This window comes from Triturus cristatus, chromosome 12 (assembly GCF_964204655.1).
Source record: "Triturus cristatus chromosome 12, aTriCri1.1, whole genome shotgun sequence".
NCBI classification, from domain to species: domain Eukaryota; kingdom Metazoa; phylum Chordata; class Amphibia; order Caudata; family Salamandridae; genus Triturus; species Triturus cristatus.
In genome coordinates this window covers 174,086,919-174,109,807 of record NC_140595.1, presented here as the reverse complement: position 1 = coordinate 174,109,807, position 22,889 = coordinate 174,086,919, and the positions used below count along the sequence as shown (strand labels likewise).

General features: G+C 43.2%; 1 protein-coding gene across 3 annotated transcripts in view; it reads left to right on the top strand.

Annotated features, from left to right (window-relative positions):
* The window catches only part of USF1 (upstream transcription factor 1), a 140,417-nt gene extending 127,833 nt beyond the window's left edge, over positions 1-12,584 (top strand). For all 3 annotated transcript variants that reach the window (XM_085639049.1, XM_085639051.1, XM_085639050.1), the window contains 2 exons: positions 1,715-1,843; positions 10,674-12,584. In XM_085639049.1, the coding sequence (XP_085495175.1) occupies positions 1,715-1,843; positions 10,674-10,760 (216 nt within the window). In that variant the 3' untranslated portion in view covers positions 10,761-12,584. The remainder of the gene's footprint in view (positions 1-1,714; positions 1,844-10,673) is intronic.
* Positions 12,585-22,889: the final 10,305 nt, after the last annotated feature.

Here is a 22,889-nt window from a genome sequence, read left to right as displayed (position 1 = left end):
TATCAAGGGCTATCTCTCAGCCATTTCAGCCTTTTTACGGCTTCCAGATCTGCCTTCCCTTTTCAAGTCCCCTGTTGTAAATAGATTCTTAAAAGGTATTACTAATCTTTTCCTGTTCCCTTCATAATGCCTCAGTGAGACTTGAACCTGGTTCTGACATATCTGATGTTTGCTCCCTTTGAGCCACTTCACAACTGTCCTCTTCGTCTTCTTACTTTAAAGACCGCTTTCCTGGTGGCCATCACCTCTGCCAGAAGAGTGAGTGACCTCCAGGCTCTTCCTTCTAAACCTCCTTTTCTCTGTCCATCCGGACAAAGTGGTTCTAAGGATGCGTCCATCTTTTCTGCTGAAGGTTGTCACTGCCTTTCACATCGGGCAGACCATCACTTTGCCTACCTTCTTTCCGCCTCCGCATCCCTCGAAAGAGGAAGAGAGGCTCCACCGTCTGGACCCAAAACGTGCGCTCTCTTTCTATCTAAACCACACACAACAGTTCCGAAGGATGATCAGCTCTTTGTTGGCTACCTGGGCGCCAAGAAAGGTAGGGCCGTGCATAAAGGCTTGTTATTCTTTGGCTAAAAAAGAGCCTCTGGTGGGGCTGCGCGCCCATTGTACCAGGGCGACAGCAGCCACTACTGCTTTGGGACGGGGTGTTCCCTTGCATGACATCTGTCAGGCAGCTACGTGGACCTCGCTGCACACGTTTGCCAAGCACTACTGCCTGGACAGCCTAGTCCAAAGAGATGGCTTCTTTGGCCGTTCTGTTCTCCAGGCTTTCTGGTGTGATCTTGGTTTGCAGACCCACCACCGGGGTTGGTATTGCTGGGGTATCTATTCTAAGGTAAGGAATCTATCACTATGTGTTTCTTTCAGATGCGCAAGTTACTTACCTTCGGTAATGATATATCTGTAAGATACATTAGTAGTGATAGATTCCTTACCGCCCCACCCATCCTCCCTGTTCTGTGAACTGATTTCTAGGGTTAAGGTCATCCCTTTCAGGGCCCTAGTTTCATGGCACCAGTGGTCAGTTTCTTGCATGGCTCTGCATCCCTGGTGTGGAAAGTAGTGTATAGAACTGACGTCCGCGCACGTGGGCGCGTCTAAGTAGCTCCAGCGACGTCATCCCGGCGCCAACGATGCACGCGGAGCCGCACGATGACGCCTACCGACGCGCAGGGGTACTGCTGACGAAAACATTCCGGACGCCTGGGGGTAATTTTAAGGTAAGGAATCTATTACTTCTAATGTTCCTTACAGATATATCGTTACCGAAGGTAAGTAGCTTATGCTTTTAAATTGCTCCCAGATCCTGCACTTGGGCAGAGCTATACAGTGCAGATCAATTTCATGGCAATCGCTCTGAAGTAGAAGCACAATTACAACTGAGTAACTTTTACCCCTTTCCATTGAGCTGTACAGACGTTCACTTGTTCGTACAGAGGTTTGCTTGTATGTTTAAAGATTCACTTGTTCTGCAATTAGCGGCACGTATTTTAGCTTCCGTGGTCCACGATTATAATTTTGACCTGAACGTGGCAGTTGTACCCAAAGATCGCAGTATAAAGTGGTTTCACATACTTTATTGAGATGTTTTTTCTGTTGTAATAGCAATGTGCTTAGGTTTAAACAGTATAAAACTACTTAATTGTTTATTCTTGGTTATAAGTATTCCACTGAAGTAGTACAGATTAACACCACCCATCTTTTGCAGAGTAAGGGTGGAATTTTGTCAAAGGCCTGCGATTACATCCAGGAGTTAAGACAAGGCAACCTTCGACTATCTGAGGAGCTGCAAGGCCTTACTCAACTTCAAATGGATAATGAGGTTCTGCGACAGCAGGTAAAAGATATTTTTCACTTCTTAATATATCATTGTACATGCTCTTAATTATATCAAGATGTGAATTTGTGGATCCAGGATAAAAGAGTCTAAAATTCTGTTAATTGTAATTCAGAAACGATGTATGTTACAAAAGGCTGGTTAATATTTAATTGTATTTAATTTTTTTTATTTTGAGCATTCAAACCTTTATTAACATATTATTTATTTGTGTATATATATGTGTGTGTGTGTATATTTTATTTATATATATATATATATATATATATATATATATATATATAATTACTGGCGGTCGCCAGTAGATAGTTATAGTTAGGACCGAGTTCCCATAGGAAATCTGAAAATTCTATTTTGATTAACTTTGGCGCCGGTTGACGAATCCTCGCGAAATTTTCAAAACTAATGGGGCGCTCCGCTCAGCTCCTACCCTGAAAGTCTCGGGGTGATTCGTCAAGCGGGGGCTGAGAAAAAAGGGGGGTCCCAAAACGCGTTTTCCCCATGCATTTTCCCATAGGCCCTTTAGTCGAAGGTACAGCCCGAACGGCTGAACAGAATTACTTGAAATTTGGCAAAGAGGTAGTCCTCAGGTCAGGCATGTGCCTTTTGCATATATGGTGTCAATCTGTTCAGTAGTTCCTGAGAAAATTGCAGTTAAAAGTACATAAATATCTATATTCGCGCACCGTGCGCGCAGAGTGCGTGCACCATAACGTGCGCGCGCTATTCTGATTGGTGGTTACATGTCAGTCAACATTCGAATCGGTCGAAATCAGGACGTGTCGGCCGCCATTTTGTGTGTGACAGTGAAAAAGAAAGGTGGAGAACGTGAAATGGGGGCAGGGTAGAGAGTTCCTGACCCCTAGCCTTTGTCAGCCATTTTTTTTTTTCTTCAAAAAATCGCGGGGTGAAAAAAACATTTAAAACTATTTATAAGTTTATAGAAGATATTAACTATGCTGTTCAACTTTATCCAAATTTTTAAAAAAAGAGCCGAGCCATTCCATATTAGAGGATACAGTCAATCTTTAACTATATACATAGGTAGTTTATTGTAAAATAAATATATAAAAAATATAATACATACATAAATTAGCATTTAAAAAATCTTGCAAATTCACTTAAAAAACCATAGGTTTCACACATGTTATAGTTAGCTGGACATTTCACTCGTTAAAAACCATTGAAATTCCCCCGTTATAGTTAGTTCAGATAACTATAACTCGCGCGACCGCCACTCTATCACAAGGATGATGTCATGAGTGATGCCACTGACCATGTCATGAGTGATGTAATATGTGACGTCATGAGCAGTGGATTGCGGGCGCGCGAGTTATAGTTATCTGAACTAACTATAACGGGGAAATTTCAATGGTTTTTTACGAGTGAAATGTCCAGCTAACTATAACATGTGTGAAACCTATGGTTTTTTCAGTGAATAATATATATATATATAAAAACATTTGTCTATACAGACACCGCCTTTAATAAAGGTTTAGCCTATATATATATATATATATATATATATATATATATATATATTACCTACTGGCGGTCGCCAGTAGGTAGTTATAGTTAGGACCCCTTTTCCATAGGAAATCCGCAACATTCTATTTTGAATAACTTTGGCGCCGGTCGACGAATCCTCGCGAATTTCTCAAAATAGGTGGGGCGCTACGCTCCGCTCCTACCCTGAAAGTCTCGGGGGGATTCGTCAAGCGGGGGCTGAGATAAAAGGGGGGTCCCAAAACGCATTTTTCCCATGCATTTTTCCATAGGACCTTTAGACAGGGCTACAGCCCGAACGGCTGAACAGAATTACTAGAAATTTGGCAGAGAGGTAGTCCTCAGGTCAAGGAAGTGCCTTTTGTAGGTTTGGTGTAAATCTGTTCAGTAGATTCTGAGAAAATAGCCTTTAAATCAATATATATATCTGAGCCAGCTTACGGTACGCTTACCGTAAGCTTACCGTACGCGTACGGTGGCGAGCGCGATTCTGATTGGCTGTTACATCTAAGTAAACATTCGAATCGGTCGAAACCAGGAAGCGGCGGCCGCCATTTTCTCTCTCGCACTCTGAGGGGGGGGCAGTAAATAAAGGCAAAAAACATATAAAGGGGCTGTTTAGACAGCGCCCATGCACATAGCCATGTTAGTTGAGTCCTCAAAGGCCAAAAACGGTAAATTTTTATTTTTTGAAAATTTCGCCGATTACGCTTACCGTACGCTAAAAATTTTAATAAAAAAAAAATAACTCTATGTGCATGGCATATTATTGTCATCACTTACAAATTAAATTTAACAGATTACCTATTACAAGGAAGCGCATAATATGTCCTCCATGTGCGCACGGTGCGTAACGTGGGCACGCGGTGCGCGTAGCGCACTGCGTGCCCACCTTGCGTGTACGGCACTAACTGCGTAAAGTGGGCGCGCCGTGCGCGAAGCGCACCGCGTGCTCACCGTGCACGCACGGTGCGCGAAGCGCACCGTGCACGCACGGAACGAACTGCGTTAAGTGGGCGTGCACGCCACGAATGGCGTAAAGTAACTTAGCATTTAAAAAACCGTACAAATTCACTGAAAAAACCATAGGTTTCAGACATGTTATAGTTAGCGGAAATTTTACTGATAAAAAACCAATGAAATTCCCCCGTTATAGTTAGTGCAGGCAACTATAACTCACGCGACCGCAATCTTCTGCTGATGACATATGTGTCTTTATGAAAAAAAAATATTTCTAATATATGTATAGCTAAAAATTTATGGAAGAAGACATGGGCAAATAAGTGTCTAAATACAGTATTAGCATCAGCAGAGGATTGCGGTCGCGTGAGTTATAGTTGCCTGCACTAACTATAACGGGGGAATTTCATTGGTTTTTTATCAGTAAAATTTCCGCTAACTATAACATGTCTGAAACCTATGGTTTTTTCAGTGAATATATATATATATACACACACACACAGAACTGTATTAATAACAATTATAACAGCAACAAAATTTCTGTTTACAAAGAGAGACCATTTATAAAGCAACTATCTGAAAGAGACATGTATACATTACTTACCTTAGAATTACCCCTAGACGTAAGACTGGATCCAGAGAATTCTTTCGTAGCAGTACCCCTACGTGTTGGTAGGTGGCGTCGATTGATTCCATGTCCGTTGTCTGCGTTGTGGTCGCCGGGATGACAGTGCGGTGTCTACCTAGAAGCCACCCCTGGGCGCTGACGTCAGTTCTTTCTTTTATTGAGCCAGCGTAGCGCAGATCTGGAGAAAGCTACACCTTTGGTTGCTTTTTGGCTAAACTTTTTTAGATATTTTGTTGACTTCTTTTTGACCTTTGACTCCTTGTTTGCAAGGGATGTCCCATTGTCGGACCTGCTTCAAGCCTTGCGAGGCCTGTCACAGGCTGATGTTGGTGACGGACCCACACCTCGTGTGCCTTTGGTGTCTGAGCGAGACCACCACCAAAAGTCGTGCTCTGACCGCCGGGCCATGAATCCTAAGTCTTTGAGGGAGTGGTCCCGTGGTCGGCTTTGCGTCGCTCCCAGTCTCGTTCGAGGGGAAGGTCTCAAGACCGTTCGCGGAGCTCCCACACCTCGTCCCATTCAAAGTCTTTGAAGTCCTCAGGTAAGTCGAAGCACAAGAAGAAGGTGAAGAAACACCGGCGCTCTTTGCCTTCTCTCTGTTGGTCAACTGATGCGACGCGGGATCCGAAGCGCCGTTGCTCTAAGGCTCCGTCTCCGGTGGCTGATTCAAGGACGACTCTGCGCCTCCCCTGTTTCCCGGACCCGGAGCTTCTCCTGCCCAACTTCGTACATGATAGAAAGCCCTCCACGTATCTTTGGGCAGCCCAGCCCTGCTAGCACTCCTTCGGTCCCCGTGGAGCCTGTTGGGGGTCCTGGGTCTTCAATGCCGGTGGCTCCCGCCCCGGTGCCAGAGGGCCCCTGTGGATCCAGGCCTGGTTCCTGATCGACGCTGTTCGATCTTACCTGACTGTCCCTGGCAACGCCGCCTCCTGCATCAGCCATTCCCACGGCAAACGCCGTCCCCATCCTCATCCCCAAGATGGAGCCAGACTGATGTCGGTCGACGTCCAACCCAACGCCAGAGGGTACTTTTTTTCCCCTGTTCATCCCAGGTGTTCCCTATCGCCCAGAAGGTGGTGATGAGGATTGGCGGGGGTCGCTGGACCCTTTAGCAGACCAACTTGAAGAGCTGGACTGGAGAGAGGACCTGGGTGACGCTAGTGGTCTGGACAATTCTCCAGACCTTGGAATGCTTTCTCCCCCTACCATGGCTACAGACGGGGTCTCGTCCTTTGCTGTAGTTGTGAAAACCGCAGCTGAACCTACGGCAACCTCCTCTAAACCCCTTCTGCTCTTCAATGGAGCACCTGGCCCAAGCCCAGCAGAGGGGCTCCTGTGGAAAGGACATTTGCCCGCCGGCTCCGGTGACCCATTTTTCCTCACCCAACACTCTTCCCCCAAAAGCTTGGTGGTCCAATGCCTCTTCTTCCAAGGACGCGCTCCCTTCTGCTCCCCCGGACACAGTATCCAAAAAGCTGGATCCTCTTGGGAAGCACATATTTTCTTCCTCCAACTTGGCACTGCAGTCCGTGAATACCGCATTCCTCTTGGTCCGATACTTTCATACTATTTGGTATACGTTTGCACAAGTGCTGCCTCTGTGCCCTGGCCGTTCTCTCCCAAGCAGTGGCAGATGGGAGGGACGCAGCTAAATTTACGATTCAATGGGGACTGGACACCACCGATTCCCTAGGCAGAACGATTGCTAGGTCTGTAGCCCTTGTCCTCAACCAGGAATAGCGGCTATCTGGCTTTTCGGGGGCTGTCCAGTCAACTTTTCTGGACATGCCTTTCAATGGGTGTTTCCACTTGGCGACAAAGACTCAAGCACTTTAAGGAGGCTCGGGCTACAGCCAGATCCTTAGGCCTCGCTACCCATCCACCCCAGTCTGCTTTTCGCGGCTATTGAAGGGGCACCCCACCACGTCCGGCCCAGTCTAGCCACCGGTCCAAGCAGGCTGCCCAGCCTCTGCGTGGCTGCGGGACCCACCGACCTCTGAGGTCTAACAGACGCTACCGACGGTTCACGGTAGGCCTCAACCATGTTTAGGTCACTGTGCTCTCCTTCGGTCTTACCAGTGTCCCTTGGGTGTTCACGAAAGTGATGGCGGTGGTCGCAGCTCATCTGCACAGATCAGGGGTTCTAGTCTTCCCCTATCTCGATGACTGTTGTTAAAGGCGGGTTCGCCCCAAGCTGTCGCCTCCCACCACCAGACTACTGCAAATCTCCTGCACTCACTCGGGTTCACTATCAACGTGCCGAAGTCACACCTTACTCCCTCTTAGACGCTCCTTTTTATCGAAGCTGTTCTGGACACAGTGCAGTTTCGGGCCTATCCTCCCGAGCAGTGAGTCCGAGATATTCGGAATATGATACCGATGTTTCAGCCTCTCTCCCGGATTTCGATGAGAATGACCCTAATGCTGCTGGGCCTCATGACCTCCTGAATCCTGCTGGTGGATCATGCCAAATGGCATATGCAGGCTCTGCAGTGGGACCTGAAGTTCCAGTGGACGCAGCATCAGAGGATTCTTTCCAACTATGTCCAAATATCGGAGGGAACTGCACAACTACAGTGGTGGTTAAAGGGCCAATATTGGGTCAGAGGCAGATCTCTCTCCCTTCCCCAACCAGAGCGAACAGTGGTGACTGATGCATCACTCCTGGGATATGGCGGCCATCTGGGAGAGGCGGAGATCAGAGGAGTCTTGTCTCTGGTGGAGTGCTGGCTCCATATCAACCTGTTGGAGCTCTGGGCAATCCGCCCGGCACTGAAGGCATTCCTTCCCTCCCTCAAGGGGAAAGTAGTGGTGGTGTTCACAGACAACACCTCTGCCATGTGGTACTGCAACAAACAGGGCAGGGTGGGGTTGTGGACCCTATGTGAAGAGGCGCTTCGCCTTTGGACATGGCTTGAACATCAGAGCATAACCCTGGTGGTTCAACACCTGGCAGGTTCTCTAAATGCCTGGGTGGACAAACTCAGCCGCTGGTGCTTAGTAGATCACAAATGGCGTCTTCACTCGGAGGTGGTGCAAGGTCTCTGTCAGCTGTGTTCACCATCGAAGAGAATGGGCAATGTCTGCAGTTTTGCACTTTGGAGTTTCCATGGCGGCACTCGCTCTGCGACGCTTTTTGTTGCAAGTGGAATTGCAGCCTCCTGCATGCCTTTATGCCTGTACCACTTCTGCCCTCAGTGATGAGGAGGTCTAGCGTGACCGGGCCCAAGTCATTCTTGTGGCTCCGGACTGGGTACAAAGAGTCTGGTACCCTGAGCTCCTGAGCATGGCCATCTAAACTCTGATCAAACTGCACCTTCGAGAGGATAGTCTGTCGCAGCAACAGGGGACGGTTCTCCACCTGAATCTGTCCAGCCTCCACCTCCTTGTGTGAGAATTGAGCGGCATCAGTTGACACCTTTTGACCTTCCTCCCAAAGTCTGTAACATCATCTTGGCATCCAGATGTCCCTCCACTAAAACGGTATACGCCTGTCGTTAAAATAAGTTTGTGGCATGGTGCACAGCAAAGGCTGTGGATCCCCTTTCTGCCCCTCTTTCTGAGGTTCTCTTGTTCATCCTTTCTTTGGCCCAGCAGGGTTCTGCGCCTGGCACTCTAAAAGACTATCTTGCGGCTAGTTATGCTTTTCTTCAGCTACCAGATCAGCATTCTTTATTCAAGTCCTCTATTATAAACAGACTCTTTGAGGGCATTATTCATCTTTTTCCTCCATCTCCTTTCATAATCTCCCAGCGGGACTTGAATCTTGTTTTGACTTATCTTATGTGCGCTCCCTTCGAGCCTCTTCACAACTGTCCTCTCAGGCTCCTCACCTTGAAAACTGCTTTTCTTGTTGCTATCACCTCTGCTCGCAGGGTGAGTGAGCTTCAGGCTCTATCCTCTAGGCTGCCTTTCTTCTCTGTGCTTCCAGACAAAGTGGTGCTTAGGACAAGACCCTCGTTCCTTTCTAAAGTGGTTACACCTTTTCACATAAGACAAACTGTTACTTTGCCCACCATTTTCCCAACTCCACAGCATTCCAAAGAGGCGGAGAGGCTCCACCGTCTGGACCCAAATCGTGTGCTGTCCTTCTACCTTGACCACACAAAAGATTTCAGGGTGGATGATCAGCTCCTCATTGCTAAGTGGGTGCCAAGAAGGTCGGGCAGTCCAAAAGCGTACCATCTCCAGATGGGTTGTCCTTTGTATTAAAATCTGTTACGCTTTAGCGAAAAAGGAACCTTCAGTGGGGCTGCGTGCTCATTCCACTAGCAGTACGTCAGCAAATACTGCATTGTCACGTGGAGTCCCACTTCTTGACATTTGACAGGCGGCAACATGGCACACATAGCACAAGTTCACCAGACAATGCTGCCAGGACATCCAAGTCCGGAGGGATGTCTATTTTGCCCGTTCTGTCCTCCGGGATTTTCAGGTGTGAACTTGGTTTGCAGACCCTCCTCAGGGGTTGGTATTGGTGGGGTATCTATTCTACGGTAAGGAATCTGTCTCTTTCAGATGAGCAAGTTACTTACCTTCGGTAACGATGTATCTGGACAAGACATAGGTTAGTTATAGATTCCTTACCACACCACCCATCCTTCCCCGCTCTGCCCACTGACTTCTAGGGATAGGAATTCCCTTACACGGCCCTAGTTGTGGCACACCAGTGGTCAGTGTCTTTCATGGCTCTGCGATTCTGGCGTGGAAAGTCTGGTCAGAACTGACGTGAGCACGCAAGGGCCGCGTCTAAGTAGACACTTCAACGTCAACCCAGCGACCACGACACCGACGATGGACGCAGAGTTGACCGACGCGCAGGGGTACTGCTAAGAAAAATATCTCTGGATCCAGTCTGACGAGTGGGGGGGGGTAATTCTAAAGTAAGGAATCTATAACTAACCTATGTCTCTTACAGATACATTGTTACCAAAGGTAAGTAACGTGTTCTTTGAATACTAAAATGTTTGGCATCCCAGCATGCACTTCTGTTCATTACTACTGCATGCTCCCACTTTCTGCTTTATATTTATATATATATATATACATACATACATACATACATACATACGTGTGTGTATGTAATCATTAAAAATAGTTGACTTTGAAAAGTTTTATTGTCGCAGTTGGTTGAATTTATGTAACACACAATCTGCAATTGTCATGCCATTTGTTTGTAGTGCAGAGATGAATTACCAAATGATTCCATGGAAATCTTCGTAAACCAAGGCTCCAGTTTAGTTTATACAGATATATGGGCAAGAGGGTGAAGTATGATCCTAAATCGTTTTATGGGAAGAGACATTGATGTACTGATCAGGATGTTTACTTGAATCCATTGTTTTATTGACTAAATTCCCACTACGCAGACATGGTTCCCTATATGCCACCCTCATCAGTATTTACATTATACCTTACCTATGCAAACATATTATTGAAACGTAATCTCTAATTTATTCTATTAAGCTAGTGAAATTCTGTATACTCTTTGCAACAAGTATGACTAATGTTTTATATAAAGTACAAGAAATAAAGCAAAATAATATACTTCCGTGTGAATACAATTGTTTTAAGACCTTCAAAATCACAAGAGGTATTTTTACTTTAATATTACATTTATATTGCAAGATTTAAAGTTCAAAAGTCTTGCCCATAATGCTGAGCAAAGGTGAACTGAAAACAGCCTTATTGAAAGTTCAGTACAATGCTACTCATTTCTTGCCCATCTTCTTTCAGGTGGAAGAACTTCAGAACAAGAATCGTCTCCTACATGCACAGCTCCGCCAACATGGATTGGAAGTCATTATTAAGAGTGTTCACTGATGACTGGAAAAACGTGTTTTTTTTGCAAGAAGAGATACCTGGAAAGGGGAGAAATATGGGAAAGCCCTTCAAGGAAAGGGCATCACAGGATACTACTGTTGGGAGTTCTTGTGAGGAAATATGGACCTGAAAATGAAAGCTGCGAGTTTTTACAGCTATTTTGTTTTGTTTTTATTAATTTTTTTTTACTTTTTCTCCTGAAGGTGGGTCACTGCTGCTGTGCTGATTTTGAGTAACAGTCCTAACACTATCAGGAAATTGCTGCTTTGGATTCTGTTTCCTTGGTGATGTCTCACCAGAGCCCTCCCTTCATCACATTTTTTTTCAGTTTCTGCATTTAGTTGGTAATTTACAAACAGATGTCATTGAATGGAAATACCGAGAAATTGAACTGGATTAATTTAAAGTCTTTGCTTGAAAGTATTTTTTTTTCCATAATTTAATGTAATAAAAAATATTGTAACACATTGCCAGATTGTGCTAGTCCGGAACTGTACAGAAACAGGTCTTTTTATGTTCTTTGTGTTTTAAAACTTATAAATACACTGTACGTTCTTTATTTCTCTGTTACAGTTCTTGTAGTTTTTGTTAATTTTCACAATGCCAAAATGTATTTATGAGTTAATGCATTTTGTCATTTTGTGTTTTCTCTTTCACTATTATTCTTTAGTTGTATGCGAAGATGAAATGTTAGACTACTTGGAGGTTTGGTAATCTTCACTTTCAACTTAATTTAGTGAATGGACTTGTTTATAAACATTGTTGGAAGTCAGTTTATACAAAAGCTAGCACATTCTTTTTCACAGGTCTCAAGACCCAAGAGTGATTTTTAAATTTGGCATTTTTCATTATCAGAAGTTACTTCGAATGATAAAGGATGTCATCTCATGCCGCCAACCAAAATTCCATACAAATTTATCTTACAAATTTGTATAGTCTAGTCTGGTTTGAATCTCACTCCCCTTGTGTTCATTAGAATCATGAGGGCATAGAGTATTTAGCTTATACTCCTAAGTATAGGTAGGTTTTTCTTTTTTTAAATCAGTGACATTATCTTTGCCAAGATGTCAATTGTTATTGCATCCATGATGCAATTTACCTTTTATTAGGATCAAGCATGCCATACCTGGTGTGGTAAAATGCTGTCACATGCCTTAGTCTTTAGTATTAGTAATAGCGTTTTTGAAGATTTGTAAGAATAAGTGTGGCACTGGGAAATAATAGATAACTGTCTTATGAATTAGTTTTTTTTTATCATAAATCTACTTTGTTCGGATTTGAGATGTTGGTTCGGACTTTGTGTTAATGACATGCTTTACTTTAGCTCCTGGTGCATCCACACACATATACACCCCTCAGCCTTTAATTTAAACATACCCAGTTGACACAATGCAATAATTATGATCTATTTATTCTGATGTGAATGTTTCTCATTCGGTTTACATACACTTGCATTTAATTGCTCTTTATGAATGCAATGCTGTTTGGCATAAGAAGATGCTAAACCATTTTAATTATTTTTCTGTTCATAAGTACAAACCGAAGCATATATGCTTAGTTTGCAGAGCAGGATTAGAAATTCAATAAATGGGTAGATCTTAATTTTACATCATTTAAGTCACCAACTTGTAATGATAGTGTAAAAGAAGGAAATATTTGAAACCCCATTTATATTGAAAAGTAAATGGAGGAAGAAGTTGTTGGCAACCTAGAGTTAAAATGTAGGCTTTCTGTGAAGTATGTTTTGACAAATTTGACAACGTGTTTTCCATTCACAATATTATTGATTTTGTGCATTCAATTAAAACACTTTGTGCAAAATGCTAATGCATCACCTTGATTAATCAGGCTATTATAATGGTATACCGTTGGAATCGTACACCTGCTTCATTTTAACAAGTATGGGTTCTTGTGCAGCCTAAACTGTAATCAATGTTTTTTTTTTTTTACACCAAATTATACTGACATAAGGAGAATAGGCAAATCCTACCAAGCCATAGCTAGCTATTGATCACTTCTAACCCCTCCTGCCTCATAACTTTCTCACAAATAAAATCATATTGCCTACTTGAACACTTTGAATTTAATGTCCTCTTGAAATAGAATTTGCCCTTGCCAAACATCATAAAAAGGGTCCTCAAATGCCACCTACTCCAACCCAGATAAACCTTTTTTTCTATTAACGTACCATAGTTGATCTGGTGTGCATAGAGAGCAGTCATCAAATACTGTATTCAAATGGATAGTCCAATCTAACTTCCATTATTTAGTAATGTACAGGTTACTGTCTACTTCCCACCCTATTTTTTTCTTTTCCAGTGCCAAATGTAGCTGTGATCGACTAGTTGATGTAAATATAGAATTTCATTTAAGCCTTGTAAAGAATTTGTTTCATTTGTCAGTAAATTGGCTGGTTTTACTTCCTGGGTTTTAGACAACTGTCCGGAGACATGCTATTAATTTTGGAGCATAAATGGATTCTCAGAATTTTTAAAACAAAAGAAGAGATGAGGTAGTGGGTATGGTCATGGCCACTGAAATTAGGTGGTGACGGAGGTCAAAATGAAGTAGCAGGCTTTACTAAATTGCATGGCTAGAAAAGCAAAATTTGCTGCGCAATATTATCGCATTATTTTGTCATTTTTACACATTTTAACCTGGACAACGGTTTCACCATGCCAAAACAAGCCTGACACCCAAACACAGCAAGAACCCGAAAGAAAGATGACCAGCCACCCAGTCTGGAAAGATATTCCATTGCACAGAACAGACAAAGCTGCTTTACTTGTTACAGTTGATCCATTTGAGCTAGAAACAATTTGTTTTAGTTAAAACTTGCAGATCTTGCTGCAGGGGGATGTATTATGTGGCTAATGCTGCAAATCCATAATTTTACGGAAGATTGCGCTAGCAAAAAATCGCATATTTCCAGTGGCCATAAGTATGATAACTTTCAAATTAATGTGTAACATATACTGCCTCTAGTGGCTGCATGCAGTATGGCATGCCAAGTCTAATTTAAAACTGTGATGTGCACACAGGATTCCAGTTCATTTCAGCATTCGTACGCTTGCACATGCAGTATGGCACATCAAGGTTCTTCTAATCTGTGATGTGCACACAAAATCATATTTAAATTCAGTGATTTGCATGCTTGTGCAGGTCTGGATTTCAGCAACTTCTACATTTATGCATGTTCCTTTCAAGCCACAACTGTGATTGTCACATATAATTACGTAGACTTCTGCACTAAAGAACCTTGTTTTTTTTCTCTTCTGTACTCTTCATTTCTCACGAGTGGTTACTCAAGGAAGAAGATATGCAGAGTTTTTCTCTGCCAACAACATTTTTGCAAGAAACTTGTGACCTACAATTGGAATGGAAGTTGTGGATTCACTCTTTTAAGACATGTATAATAGCAATTGACGCAACAAAGATCTAACCAGAAAGGAAACAATCATTTTCAATGCAATAGGTCTCGCATTTACGCGTTTGAGCTATTGACATTGCAAATAACAATGGCTTTTATTTTTGTTTTCGTTTTAAAAACCTTAATAAAAGGCATTGTCATTTACAATGCCAATAGCTTAAACTTGTGTAACTGCGAGACCTATTGCATTGTAAATGCTTTTTTGGTTAGGGCTGTCATGTTAGACCGTTTGCTGCTCTGCTGCCAGTTTGGAACTGTAACAAGACAATTGCTGCTGACATGTGTATTGATTTGCAGTCACATGTCTGCCTGCTGAAAACGGCCAACTGAGCAGTCTGTCCGTCCGCGGTCGGTGAATTGAGTAGCATTAAATTGGGCAGTAGCATCACCTGTTAATTGCAGCGCCTAGAAACGGCATAAGCGGGGCATGAAGTATTATTTCTGAAAATGCATTATGAAATTGGCAACGTCCCATTCTGAATTTGTAAAATCCGGCACAACTGGTCACCCTGCTGGAGTGCTATATTAAGAAATTTAAGAAATGAATACATCAAATAAATGTGTATTCTCTGCATCATGTGGTATGACTTTAAAACCATACAGTGTAGCCTGCATCGTTTTTGGGCACCAGGGATGTGCCGTGTAATATGTCTGCTTCCATTCTGAAGAAGTGTGGCTGGGACCAAGCCTTGGAAAAAGATCTGAGACTTCCGCCCGCCTGACCTCAAATGGTGATGAGGGCGGGCTGTGTACAGGGGCTCGACTGGTTTGGAGGTAAAAGTCACATTGCAAAGAATAACCCAGATGAGTAGACTCACCGAGCCAGTGCCGGGCGGAAATTACAGAAAAGAAAGGAGAAGGAAGCCTTTAATGATAAGAATGTGTTTTCGAAGCATTTTGAAAAGCTTCCTTTTGTATGGATGTTAGAGTGTGCGCTTGTTATCGCACTTAAGATAAATACAAAAAAAGACAAATCAAACACAATGTTAATGTCAGTTAATTTAAAAATAAACATTTTAAACACTCGCACACTGTACATTATCACTAGAAAACAAAGCTTTGTTAAAACGCTTCAGGATTCGTGTGTGTGCGCGCTTTAGAAACCTATTTGTTTAGTTTTTCTAAAGCGCACACACTCTTCCCGAAGCGTTTTTAAAAAAAAGGATTATTTTCTATTAATAAAAAAGGTGTGCGAGTTTAGAATGCATGAGCCTAACTTTTATGTAAACACAATAAAAAAGTGTATTTGCAATGCATTCTAAAACAAACTGATTTCAAACAATGCTGTGCCGAGAAGCAAAAACAACATACCGCAATGGAGCTCGAAGTGGTGAACTAAAAAAATAAAAACATGTGTTTGCAACGCATTTTAAAATAAATTAAACTCCGGTTAGAGACAATGCTGCGCTGAGGAACAAACAACATACCTCAAAGGAGCTCAAAGCAGAGCAACTGGAAGAAAAACAAGCGCTGAAAGACAAGAGCGCAGCCGCAAATGTTAAAGTCCATCTACAGTGTTTACCTTACGGGAGCGAGCAGCGGCAGGCGTGACAATTGCAAACAGATGGCGCCGCTGCTTGCTCCCGCAAGGTAAACACTGTACATGCACGAGGGCTCATTGGAAACAGTGCAGTAAATGCACGAGTTTGCGAAAAAGTACGGAGCGATTCCAAAAGGTCACTCCAAAGCAGCATTTGCGCGCTGCTAAGGCGAGCCCTTAAAAGGTTTAATGGACTATCATTTGGGGGTAGAGGGTCAAAATATATTTGATCATTTACCAGAATATGAAGATCTTAATGGAGAAGAACTTGACGAATTTGATTCTGCCATTGCACAATTGGACAAATATTTTTTCGAGACAAAAAGTTAGTAGTTTATAGATTTAAATTTTTCACCAGAGTGCAAAAACCATCTGAAAGTATGGATTCCTATGTCACAGCCTTGAAGATTTTAGCTACTACATATGTATTGGAAGATTTTACTTCACAGTTGATTGGGGATCAACTGGTGGTAAAATGTAGTTCCAAGAAAATACACGAAAGTCTACTTACATGTAAAAACGCTTCTTTGGATAAAGCAATAGATATAGCTAAAAGCATAGAAGGTTCCTGTGAAGATGTGACATTCTTAGAAGAATCTCTTAGTAGAGCCTCCATTTCAGGTACAGTTCTAAATAAACCTGTAGTACCAGTAGAAAATAAGAAAGGCAAGAGTATGGGGAGATTAAATATTCAAAGCTCTCAACCACAGAGAAGTTCTTGTTATAGATGTGAGTCACCAAGCCACATATCTTTGTTTAAATATTGTCTTGCACATGGTCAACAATGCAAAATAATTGATAAAATAAGTCACTTTTTAAAGGTATGTGGGGGGAGGAGAATCTGTCCATTGAGTAGTTGGTGAAGAGTATGAGATTAATGAAGACAAACAAGATGAACACTGAGAATTGGTTTTAGGAGTGAGATGTGAGAAACGAGACAAAGCACTTCAAATACCTGATCCTGAGATTGAGGTATGGATTGAAAGTAGTCCAGCGAAACCATTAGTGGATACAGGATCTTAGATCCCTATTGTAGATCAAGATAATTGTCAAACTAAGGAAGGAGCAACCTTTGTTACCTCCTGATGTGATGACAGTAGCTTTTGAAAGTAGCAAGGTAGATTTAATTAGTTATTTTCACACCACTATCAAATGATTAGTTTCCTCTATCAAAGGGAAAGTGTATGTAGCACACAAAGGCATCAATGTTTTAGGTTTAATTCATCAAGCAGAATTTAACTTGACAATAAGACCTGTCACTCTTGAAATACTCAATATAAAATCTGTCACAAATGTACGAAACATATGGGAGAGGAAATTTCAAAGTGTGTTTCAGGATAAACTAGGGAAAATTACAGACTCTGTACACTCCATAAAAGTCAAACAAATTCCTACAGTGAAGCAAAAAGTGCAAAACATTCCCTTGAGCGTTAGGAAAGAACTTTCAAACGTGTTAAGTTATGTGTGAACAGTGTGCTATTGAAAAAGTGGAGGGGATTTTATGGTTAACCCCCATTGTTCTGGCAGAAAAAAAATCTGGGGAAACTCAGAATGTGTGGACTTAAGGAGTGTCAATGAGGCCATCTGGGTCGATAATATTCTCTTACCTAGAACAAAAGAGCTCATCACTTAAATCAGCCATTCTAGTTGGTTTACAAAGTTAGACCTAAAGTCTGCTTATCATCAGGTTGAATTAGACCAGGATTCTTGCCATTTAACTGCTTTCATCACTCCAGAGGGTACTTTCCAATTCTGTAGAATGCCATTCGGCCTAGCTTCTGCAGCAGCAGTTTGTCGAAAGACTTATGTCCTCAATGTTTCAAGATTTCTCACTAGTAGCTGTGTTTCAAGATGATATGCACAGATAATGAATCTGAACAATATGTTGTGTTAATCAAAGTTCAACATAAGCTTCAATCCAGAGGTGCAACATTACGAAAAGATAAGTGTATTTTCAAAACAAGAGAAATTGAATATTTAGGTCATGTCTTCTCTTGTCAAGGGGTAAAACCAAAACCTTGTCTTGTAAAAACCATAGTAGATGCTCCTGCCCCTAAAACCAAGGAGCAATTACTTTCATTCATAGGATTGTGTGAGTTTTATGTAGGTGTGGGCGGAATTTGCGTAGTCTCACTACGCAAAGCTCCAAAAAACGGTAAAAGATCTCCGCAAGCACGCAGAAATTCCGCGAACACACGAAATTGCTTGTTCGCGCTGCTTTTTTCCTGTTCGCGAACGCTGTTTGCGTCTTCGGGGGGGAAATATCTTGCGAACACTCATTTTGAGAACGCGAATAAGTAAAAAATTCCGCGAAGCCACGGAATGCAGAATTTTGGGCAATTCCGTGTTCTCTGTGGAATGCAAAATTCCACAAATTCGGTGAGCGGAACGGAATTTACCACCCAGGCCTAGTTTTATGCCAAATTTTTAAGACTTTTGCCAATTTAACAATGTTTTAGAAAACGTCTTAAAAACCATGCGGCGCTTGTATGGTCTGATGTGTGTGAGCAATCATTTAAAACCATCAGAGAGAGAATTGTAAATGCCCCTGCTTTATAAACATTTTTGGAAGGCAGAACTTCAGTGGTTATAGTAGACACATGTGAGTATGGAATGGGTGCAGTCTGATCTCAAATTGAGGGAGGTTGTCATTTCACTGTGGGTTTTGCCTCTAGGACACAGACAGGTAGAACGTAAGTAGTCAGTAATTGAAAAAGAACGTTTGGCTTGTGTGTGGCGTGTGGAAAGATTTAAGGCATATTTATGGAGAAGATAGTTTGTATTAAAGACTGATCATATTCCTTTAGTATATTCTATCTGAGAAAAAAATTAAATGTACCACTGCTGGTAATTTTGATGCCAGTCTTGAAATTCCGGAATACTGTTTCACAATAGAATGTATTCCAGGTGGGATAAATTCACAAACGGACTGTCTATCCAGGCTTCCCCTTGAGGAGTCTGAAAACTTAGGGTGGGAATCGGAGATTGAGGAATGCTTTATTGCATATGTAGGAGATGTCTGTTTGTATGACATGAATGAAGATTGGGGCACCGCTATTCAACAAGATAGCATATTGAGGAAAGTTATTCACTTGGTAAAAATCAAGGTGGCAAAAAAAAAATATCACTTCAGGTCAGTGGATCCGGCGACAGAAAGCTAGTGGAACCTATAGGAACTAATGGGATGATGGACTCCTTTACTCAGAGTGTAGAGACCCAAAGCCTGGAGCTACCAGGAGGTTGGTTATACCTCTGAAATTTAAGGGCTTCCTATTAACAGTAGCCCATGATATTCCGTTAGCAGGTCACCTAGGCCAAAACAAGACTTGGGACAGAATTGTCCCTCACTTTCATTGGCCTCACATATCTGAAGAAACCAAGGAGTTTTGTCGCTCCTGTATCACCTGTCAAGCCAGTGGTAAGGCAGGTGGTACAACAAAGGTCCCCCTGATACCACTACCTGTGGTGGGGGTTCCCTTAGAGAGGGTTGGGATTGATATAGTTGGTCCCATGGATCCTCAGACAGCATCTGGGCACAGATTTATACTGGTGGTGGTGGACCATGCCACTAGGTATCCAGAAACTACTCTTCTTAGGACCACCACAGCACCTGTGATGGCAAGAGCCCTCCTAGGGCTAGTTACTCGACTGGTATGTGGAAGGAGTGTGGAGTGAATTACAAATTCACCCACAATGCAATTGGTTAATTGAAAGGAGGGATGGGAGTTACCTCTCTCAAATCCCCTAAACAGGATATTGTGGACTATGTACTTGGTCTCCGCTCCAGGATGGCTGAATACATGAAGAAGGCAAATAAAAACCTTGAGGCTAGCCAGGAATTACAAATGGCCTGGCATGACCAAAAGGCTGTGCTGACTGTTTACCAGCTAGGGCAGAAAGAATTGGTGTTGAAGCCTGTGGCCCCAGCAGCCTTCCAAGATAAGTGGAGTGGCCCCCATACCATAATTAAGCAAAAGGGAGAGGTTAGCTACCTGGTGGACCTTTGAACTCCCAGGAGCCCCTACAGGGAGCTCCATGTCAATAGGTTCAAACCATATGTCGACAGGGCTGACATGGGCTTGCTCATGGCTACTGATGAGGGATAGGAGGAGGAGAGTGATCCACTCCCTGACCTGCTCTCACAGAACCCTGATGATGGTTCAGTAGATGGTGTAGCCTTGGCACGCAGCCTCACTGTCCAGCAACAAACTGATTGCAGAACAGTTCTCAATCAGTTTAGACATATGTTTTCACTGACTCCAAGTCAGACTACCTGGTGCACTCATGAAGTGGACACTGGGGACAGTCTGCCTGTTAAAAATAAGATTTACAGGCAACCTGACCATGTCGGGGACTGCATAAGGGCTGAAGTCAAGAAGATGTTGGAATTGGGAGTTATTGAACCCTCAGCTAGCCAGTCCTGTAGTCTTAGTGCCTAAAGCTCACACCAAAGATGGCAAGAGAGAGATGAGGTTTTGTGTAGAGTACAGAGGTCTCAATGCAGTCACTAGGACTGATGCCCATCCAGTCCATAGGGCAGATGAGCTTATGGACACTTTGGCCTCAGCCAAGTTTCTGAGCACATATGACCTAACAGCTGACTACTGGCAGATCAGACTAGCTGATGATGCAAAGCCAAAGACAGCATTTTCTACCCCTAGTGGGCATTACCAATTTGTGGCGATGCCCTTTGGTTTGAAAAATGCACCTGCCACTTTTCAAAGGTTGGTGAACAAAGTCCTTACAGGCCTGGAAGCCTATAGTGCAGCATATCTAGATGATATTGCTGTCTTTAGCTCCACCTGGGAGGATCACCTGGTCCACCTAAGAAATGTTTTGGTGACCCTGCAAAAAGCAGGCCGAACTATCAAGGCCACTAAGCGCCAGATAGGGCAGATACAGGTTGTGTACCTGGGCCACCTTGTGGGTGGATGCCATGTTCAACCATTGCAGAGCAAAATCCAAACCATCATGGACTGGGTTGCTCCAACCACCCAGACTCAGGTCAGAGCTTTCTTGGGCCTGACTGGGTACTATAGAAGGTTTGTCAAAGGATATGGAGCCATACTGACCCCTTTGAATGACTTAACTTCTAAGAAAATGCCACCGAAAGTTCAGCGGACTGTCAGCTGTCAAAAGACATTTGATGGCCTGAAGCAGGCCATGTGCACTGCTCCCATTCTGCAAAGTCCTAACTACTCCAAAGAATTCATTGTTCAAACAGATGCATCTGAGTTGGGGGTAGGGTCTGTGTTATCACAATTGAATCAAGAGGGTCAGGATCAGCCAGTAGCTTTTATTTGCAGAAGGCTGACCCCCAGAGAGAAATGTTGGTCAGCTATTGAGAGGGAGGCCTTTGCTGTGGTTTGGGCTCTGACGAAGCTGAGACCATACTTGTTCGTCACTCACTTCATTGTCCAGACAGACCATAAGCCCCTCTTATGGCTAAAACAGATGAAGGGGGAAAACCCCAAACTTTTGAGGTGGTACATTTCCCTGCAGGGGATGGATTATACAGTGGAACATAGACCTGGGAGTAACCATGCCAATGCAGATGGACTCTCCAGATATTTCCACTTAGAACATGAAGACTCAACTGGTCAAGGTTAGGTTAATGTCCTTACGTTTGGGGGAGGGGTTGTGTAGGAGAGTAGGGTCCGCTTCTTATAGTTACCCCCACATTTTGCTGATGCTTCACTGTTTTTCGACTTTAGTCTGGCTGGGATCCTGGCTATCTAGGACCCCAGCCTAGCTACTCCTCTCTAAATTGATTGCATGTACTTTAGGTACACCACAGATTGGATTCTGGGGTACCCTTATAAGTCCCTAGTGTTGTCGTGAATAAAATATTACACTCTCAGAATTTTTAGTATATAAATAAGATCATGCATAAAGCAAGAGGCTGAGTCTGTGGTATCAGGTTCAAAAAGGGCTTTATTCCAATAACTCGAGTCAAAGGGAGAATATTACCATCACCACAAAGGATCTGGAAGGGACTCAAAAGTATTCTCAATATTCTCAAAACATTATTCACAGAGTACAGTATATATACATTTCTCAATTGTACGTAAGCAAAAGAGCAAGAGAGAATGAGATAAGAGCATGTGGGCGTGTAAGTAGGCGTGAAGGTGGGCGTCCATGTGGGCGTCCACTTGATGATAATGGGTAATTTGTCATGTGTGGGTGGATACCTGGAGGGGGTTGCGTGATCTGCTGGAATTGTACTGGAACTTTTGCCTTACTTGTGCTCAACTCGAGCATGACGTGTAACTGACGTGGGGAGGGTTGCTATGCAACCGGACAAGTCTGGAAGTGAGGCCTTCAGTGAGTGAGGCCTTCAGTGTCAGAACGACCAGCACATCTTGTATTATCTGATATCCGATGTCTGGAGCAGGGACTGATTTGTGACATAGGTTGCTCATCACCAAGAGCCGATGTGGCATTTATTTCTTCGTTTACTGCTGAAGTCTTGCACGGGGGCTATGGGCTTTTCACTGACGTGAGCTTTGTAATCACACAAAAAGAGACAGAAAGGCTAGGCTTTCTCCTTTGCAGATGGGTCATGTTTAAATTCCTCCTTCTCCAGGCAGGAATGTATTTCTCGAGGAGCGAAGCAGATAACTTGAAGGCTGAATACAGTTTTGGCAGGCAACAGGCCGGGCCAGGCACTGTTAGCCGCGCAGGAAGTAAGACAAAGGTCATGGATACAGATACAGGTCCAGGCTGGAGCATTCAGAGGCAGAAACAGGAAAAGCTCGATGGCAGAATTCAGGGCCTACCTTGCCAGAGCTGGAAAACGTGAAAAGTATACCATATAAAGACGGTGGCAAGGCATACTTAGGAACGGAATATCTGACCCATTCATGGCAGATCTGAAAGAGGACATGTTGACGTTGGACACAATTGTATTTGCGTCTTCATAGCTTGAAGTGGAGGGAACATACATGTACTTGTAGCATGTACATGGAGCCGTTGGGGTCTAAGATAGGGGACACAATTGATCATAAAAATTCATATTTCCTCATTCCCTCCTTGTCCCCTACGGACCCTTCATGAGATATCGATCCTCAGGAATCCATCAATCTGTTCATGTAACATCATTTGCTCTTCTTTCTTCTTCCGGGATTTTGAATGAGAACTTGAACGTGGAATACATGAT